Raw genomic sequence first — 7,242 nt, 5'->3', positions numbered from 1 at the left:
AGTAGTACTAAATCGCTCTCAAGGTATTTATAAACACAATTCCTAGGCATGTATTAGTGCCAATGCAAAATAATACAGCCACGTTATAAGAATCAGTCTACAACTGTACCTAACTTCATAATAATATGAATGCATTGATAAATAAAGCTAGGAAATATCACGTAGGCACAAAAAAAAACTTCAAAAATAAAATGTATTGTCAAGGGTAGGTATCCAACCAAACAACAGCCCAATATTTCACATTTGCGTAGGTAGTGTATTTTGACTTTGATAAAGCGAATATTAGCTAGGTAGGTTATAATATAGATAAAACAAAAACAATCTTATGATTGGACTATTTTATTGCCAGAAATGTTTTACAAACACTAACTCCACAGTTGAGAGAAGTAAAGTGTAAACTGTACACGCTACTTTAAATCTAATACTAAATGTACTTTGAATCAAAATTATTATTTAAGTATTGTAAGATACAATCTGAAAGAGTTAGTCACAACTTTAATACAATAATATTTATCATAGTAAGAACACAAAATGTTAACTTACTTGATAATATAAATGAAGATTCGTTTCCACAAGGGTTATCTTACATTCGAGGTCTGTTATTATCACAATAAGAAAATAAATTAGAAAAACAGGATATAAGAAAAATAAAGTTGTCCATAGAATTACACAAAAAATAGCACAAAAAGTTATGTCAATATGAACTATCACCTTATTTGTCAACTTTGAACTTTAATTAAATTCCAAATTCTTAAAATTAGTGTTACAATGTGAACAATTATTTTAAATAACGGGTCTACCCAGCGCGCCGGCTGGAGTTCGAAAGCGTAAAACAATACTGTCACATTATATTCAGTTGTGAATAGTGTCAACGCAAACTCCATCCAACACTCAAGGAAGGGAAGGTGCGTTATCAATGCTAGCCGCCGACTGCAACTGCCGAACTCTCTTCCAGCGACTGCATGAAATCGGTTTATATCTGAAGAACCAGTTGTGAAGCTGCAGCCGACTAATTCAGTCACGGCACGTACCTACGGTCGGCAGTTCCAGTCGGCAGCTAGCTTTGAAAACGTACCTTTACTCGTCCACACTGCAAACCGTAACCAAAATGTCAAAGGAATGTTCAAATGGTTAAGTAATAATGCCTATGAAATATAAAAATGTGCGTTTTACCTGCTAACTTAAATTTACAACTGAATTAATTATCTAAACTTTTAATTAATCTTATTCTTTATCTAAAATCCTTGTTTTTCGGAAGCTGTTTTAAAAAACGCGTCGTTCACAGAACGGATTGTGAATTGATTTCACACTTAGTGAATTACTTTGGCAGTACATTACTGGCGTTATTATGTAAACCGATACATGTAACCTTCAATTCAATAATCCACCGCTACTAGTCCGTTGAGATAGACACCAATACTCAAAAACAGCATACAACACCTAAACCGACTCGTGCAATTATGTTCAGTTCACTGCGATGCACACTACGGTTGCCACTGACAGTAACATTAAATTTACAATTTACAGGTACTTCACAGGTAAGATTTAATACACAATGTATTATAAACCTAAACATAAGTGCGGTCACAAAAGAGCTCAACTCTTATTGTACATGCTGTATATAATCTGTAAAAGGGAACTACCAAGACTTCCTAAGTGTCAGGGAATCTAAAAGTATTGTGTAGCTATATGACACATAAGACTATGTGTATCCAGGTAAATTCTATTGTATATCATCTATTGTCTGTAAAATTTGGCATGTTAGGAAGTCCAAGTAGTAGTATTATTTGTTTTATAAATGTAGATATGTATATGGGTTGAGTTGAGCCCTAATGAACATGGTTGCATTGCAGTAAACCAAGCGAGGTAGTTTTGGTAAGGAATTTTAAGCGGCCGCCTCCTCAGCCTCAGCGGGTGGCGCTTCTTCCGCTACTTTCGCCTTCTTCTCCGGTGTGGTCTTCTCTGCATCACCATTGTCAGCAGGGACAGATTTCCTCTTCACACCGGCCTCTTTCTTTTCTGTAAAACAAAAATGTAAATGTGAGAATTCGTAATAGACATAAGAGGTAGTTATTGAGTAGAAGCTTAGTGATTTTTTAACTAATTGGGTACGTAAAATGAAGGTGGTGTAAAATGTAGTTGCTTACCTGTGGCGTCACCGTTTTCGGTGGCGTCGTTGCTCTCATCAGCGTCGCCATTCTCAGCGGGAGCGTCTTCAGCCGCCGCCTCGCTGCCGTTCTCCTCCTTGCCATTGCTCTCCGGCGCTTCCGCTATTTTTTTGGCGGGAGACTTCTTCACTGGGGACTCTTTCGCCTCAGTTGAGGTGACCTCCTCGGGTGCGACTTCCCTGAAAACGTAACATTTTAATATTATTCACTGATTATATTTTTGCTAACTTATGTTATCCTGCTAACAGGCTGGATCAGATTGCCTTATTTGTAAAATCATTCTGGAGCAATATAAGGCGATAAGTTGAGTATATTGTAGTATATACAATTAAATGAAAACGTATTGTTTAGAACACGTAAGTCTTCAATCTAAATACCAACGCACCGTGGATAATGCGAAGTGCGCGAGTCGGTACTCAGTAACGGAACATAACAATGCAACAGTTCCACACGCGGCCAATGCTCAGCGGCTAAGTGGGGCGGCAGAAAAGGAAAAGTCTGCCGGAACAAAAACAAGTGGCTGTTGCGCAAGGCTGCATGTGGGAAAGTTGTAACAGAGGAAACTGAACGTAACCATGATCACCTTTACTGAATGAATACGTTAATCGCTCCAGTGGGCTACACAGCTACACTTCACGGCAAGCCGTAAAGCGTTAAAAATAACTAATGACAACACGCGACGCTTGCGATAACGTAACCGAACAGCAACCTGAGTTGCAAAACTCGAGGTCTCGGCAAATTCAAACGAGCGCGCGGCCGGCGTCCAGCGACGCTACGCGCCGGCACGCCGCGCACACAGCGCCATCTTGGATAAAACAAGCGGCCCCGCGCCCGCCGCCCGGCGTGCTTTTAACTTTTCCACATATTATTTTAATACGCTACACCAGGAAAAACCATATCATTAAAACGACACGTCACATTCTCCTGCACATATTGAACTTAATAATATTGATTCCGAAGTTCAAAAATTTAGTTATTTCGATTATCAGTAAAATGAACATTTTCCCGCGTGTCTTATCTTTGGCGGCATTTTACAAAATAAGCATCTCCAAACAAGTACCATTTGCAAACAATATTCATTAACCATTGCACAAACTTATTGTACCGAAATTAATGTTTAAACACTATGAAAACACTGAATGTACATAGAAAACACGCATTTCACACAAAAATAGGAAGCCATTTTGATCACGTTTTTGAAGCCGCCAAAAATAATAAACCGTAAAACTTATCAAAACTGAATTAATTCAACTAAAAAAACTTACTTCTTTTCGACTGCTGCGTCTGCCATTATGTTTTTTATTGTTTAGATATACTTTTAAATTAAAGAAATAATTATAAGCACGTGTTACGCGCAACGTACAACTATGTTCACCGCACAAACACCGACGACCAAATGAAGGAGGAAGAAGGAAAAAATATAATGCGCGACGCCTCGCGCGGGGACGCGCACTCGCTGTGAAGCTAGCTGCGGCTACTTCAAGACGGTGAAACAACGAATAGCGAATGAAGCTAGTTAGAAAGAGATAGTTGTAGGTTTAATATTCTTCTTCAGACAACCTTGAATCAAACTCGAAACAACAGAGTCAAGCAACACTATACCTTCCTCTTTCTAGTCTGTTTAAAAAAATACAATCGTTAAAAATGTTCCAACGAGACAAAATAATATAAAATGGGAGTTCTTCTGGAAAATTAATAACACTAAAAAGCCCATTTTACGTCTAAAACGTGAATTAATGCAAATAAAATTGCGCTATCAAATCACAAATCAGTAAAGTAAACACATACCTACCTAGCTACCTTCCTAGAAGATTGTTACAAAATGCCTCAATGCCTAGAACTATATTGAAAGGAATTGCTCCTAGGAAAGCTAAAAATATCCAGGGCGTAGGTATTTTCCATTGATATTGTGTTTTCCATACACACTGTGGCAAAAGTAACTTTTTAATGTCATCATAAAATACCAGGTTCATCGTTTCAGCCATTACACACGCACCTAGCGTAGGTTTCCACCTATATTTATTACCGTACCGTACATACGTTCGCAGGTCGATTGAATGTGGGGATCGGACCAATTTATGGCTGTGACTGTACCTCCGCTTATCTATGAAGGCATTGGCATAATTTCATTCATGTGCGTAGTGAACAAGGAACTAGGCAATACTATGCCCGCAGGTTAACTAACCTGTAGACAGGTACGATGAAATGTAGCATTCACAATTCAAATAAAAGTCGTTTACGTTTTGTTTGCCGTGTTTAAGTACTCGCCTATGTTTTTACCTTTTGTAATTTTGATTACAAAAGGTAAAAACATAGGTATATATTGATACGAGTACAATAATTGAATGGTAATGTTATGAATTTATTATGCATAGAAATATAAATACCTACCTATAACTACGTGTTGGTTTACGAGAGTTCAATGCCCGATTGTCTTGTTCAACCTACCTGTTTTAAAGTATTAGGTAGGCGTAATGCCTAGCATATCTACGACAGTTTGCTCTAGGTATCTATATTTCATTTCCACTTTGTTCTTATTTAAATTTGAATTTTTCTAATTGACGCATTTAATTCACCACGTTGCAATGAGAACGCATTTATTTCCCGCCAATCTCAGTTCGCTTGTGCCAGAAAAGCGTAAGTCCGAGTCTTGTCCGAATGACTCCTAAAGCCAAAATGAAAGAACAGTAACAAAACATCCTGCCGTTCGATTATATTCTTTATACTTATAGAAATAAAGATACTAACGGTTCAAACTAGATACAAAATATAACGTTGTCCCGTGATAGGTCGATGGCTTTTAAAAGAAATCTTGGCACTAGTTGGTGATTTCGTCAGAATATGAATTCGTCAAGCAGAACACAGTTCGTGATCCGTCCACGTGCCTTGATGATACCTACCTACGTGATTAAGTTAGACATCTTATTTGAATAGTTCCCTAAATCTAGTTTTTATGCGTACCTAGCCATAACTCAAGTGCGGACTGTGCGGAGCACGATCAAAGAAAAAACGCGCCAAGCGTAATGCACGCGTCCCACAAAAAAAGTCTATGGTAAAATAATGAACTCTAAAATAGAAATAAGTCCTCTGATCTGTTACTCAGTAAACTCGTATCACTTTCAACTCACTAGTATTATAATCAAGTTTATTGGTTCTCAGGCATGGTCATCCTAGGAGTGCTTAACTACTGACTCACATGAATTCAATTCTCCGCGCTTAATACTTACTTGGTACCTCTTCAAAAAGTATCTCGTGTTTCATTTAGCATTTACAACCGGATTTTTTTGGATTTTATTCAGGAACTCAAAAGTTACCGAATAAAATTTTACATTTTTTTCAAGCAAAACATCCTACGAATTAATGTGTCTACTTTATCATGCAATTTCATACTCTATGCAGTGTTTAGAAGGCATTATTTCAGAGCACCTTTTAACAAGCAGATTGGTTTATTGATCTCAATATGTTAATTACGTTTTGAACCTTCAACCTTGCGCATAAAGTTCAAAGTTGGACACAGGACAAAAAAATTGGTATCTACAAGCTTAAATATGGCTACCTACATGTTGAGTTTGTTAGACAGTATATTTAGCCTATCCTTAATTTTTATCCTTAGCCATACTAAAACACATACCTATAATGATTATGGAGCTAATGGGTACTTATGAGAATATTTAATTAATTATATTTAAATAGATAGGTAGGTATGTACTAATAAACGCGAAAGGCGAGGCGGACCGAAGTTTCGTCTAGACTAGACACTCATCACATTATCTAGGTAGGTATAAGTACAATCTATATACCTACAGCTAGTCAGGCAGGCGCATAAGAACTCCATCAAATATGTCAGGTAATTCCATAGAGTGTTGTGTTTTGTAGATAGCTATAAGTTACGTAGGTAATTGGAGTGCGAAAGCGGGCGATAGAGGTACTATACGAGTACCTATGTAGCGTTTGTTATACCTACCGAGAAAGGTAGGGATGCGATGCGTTTGAACTCATGAAGTCCCAGTACCCAGGCATGCAAGAATACATCTAGGTAGGTAGGTAAATGCGCTACGCACGCCGAGGCTGCGAGCAGTGTCGAGGCGTTGGCAATCGTTGTCAGTCACTCCTGCTGTGAAACGGTCACGAATGTTCCTACATAGGTACGTGGGTGGGTATGTAGGTGAGTATGAAGCGATCACGTTCATTTTCAGTAGGCACCGGATGCTATAATAGGTATTTGGCTAGTAGGCAAGTCCTGCTTCTTATACCATTCGAGACAGGAACATAACATTTTTGTTGTCCCATGACCCCGAATTTCATGAGTGGGACATGGAATCCAGTTAAAAACTGTATCAAATACACATGTTAAAAGTTGAACATAAATTTAAACTACCAACGGCCAGTTTACGTTATTCGAGGAATCAAATCTTGCCTACAGACAAAAAAAAAGACGGCGTTGGCGACCCTAAATTTTGTCCCCTCCCTAGGTACCTATTTAAATTCGCGTCTAAGCGAGACGTGCAAAACAGCTAGGGCTGCAGGCGACAGATTGCCAGCCCTTTATGTCCATAGCGGCGTCTATTTATTATTGAATCTGTATACAGTTAGGTACACCAACATTGTGAAAGTGCCTACTCCGGAATGAGTATATAAAACATGATATTGTTTCATTTTATTCGTTCGTATGCTTGGTTATTTTTACAGGATAAGCGTAAGCGTAATTTAAACCCATATGAAGTGCCTTGACACCTGCGTGTGACGTGTATCGCAAATAACAATAGTACATTAGCCATACGTTAATAGACCTACTTCAAAAGAAATAGTGCGTGAGTGCTAATAAGCTGTTAGTCTATCCGCTATCGTATGACAGCAACGTTTTAACGTGTTATCGAAAAGATATCGGCTGTCGGAATTCGTAAACGGAAATCTGTCAAAATATTTTAATACTACATAATGTATATTATAACATTCAAATAGATATAATGTAAGCTACATAGGTAATGTTAATGTATGAAGCACTGATATCGAAATAAAAGTATGAAATAGCCTGCCGCGCTGTACTCGCACTAAGTAGGTCTATGCATGCACG

General features: G+C 38.0%; 1 protein-coding gene across 1 annotated transcript; it reads right to left on the bottom strand.

Moving 5' to 3' along the window:
- Nucleotides 1–323: 323 nt before the first annotated feature.
- Nucleotides 324–3,601, bottom strand: LOC124633711 (cytochrome c oxidase subunit 6b-1-like). The gene is made up of 3 exons (XM_047169021.1): nucleotides 3,434–3,601; nucleotides 2,148–2,347; nucleotides 324–2,019 (listed from the first exon to the last, which is right to left on the bottom strand). The coding sequence occupies exons 1-3, from the start codon at nucleotides 3,457–3,459 to the stop codon at nucleotides 1,886–1,888; spliced, it is 360 nt and encodes a 119-aa protein (XP_047024977.1). The 5' UTR covers nucleotides 3,460–3,601; the 3' UTR covers nucleotides 324–1,885.
- Nucleotides 3,602–7,242: the final 3,641 nt, after the last annotated feature.

This window comes from Helicoverpa zea, chromosome 10 (assembly GCF_022581195.2).
Source record: "Helicoverpa zea isolate HzStark_Cry1AcR chromosome 10, ilHelZeax1.1, whole genome shotgun sequence".
Classification (NCBI taxonomy): Eukaryota; Metazoa; Arthropoda; class Insecta; order Lepidoptera; family Noctuidae; genus Helicoverpa; species Helicoverpa zea.
The sequence above is the reverse complement of the archived record's forward strand: the minus strand, read 5'-3'. Positions and strand labels throughout refer to the sequence as shown.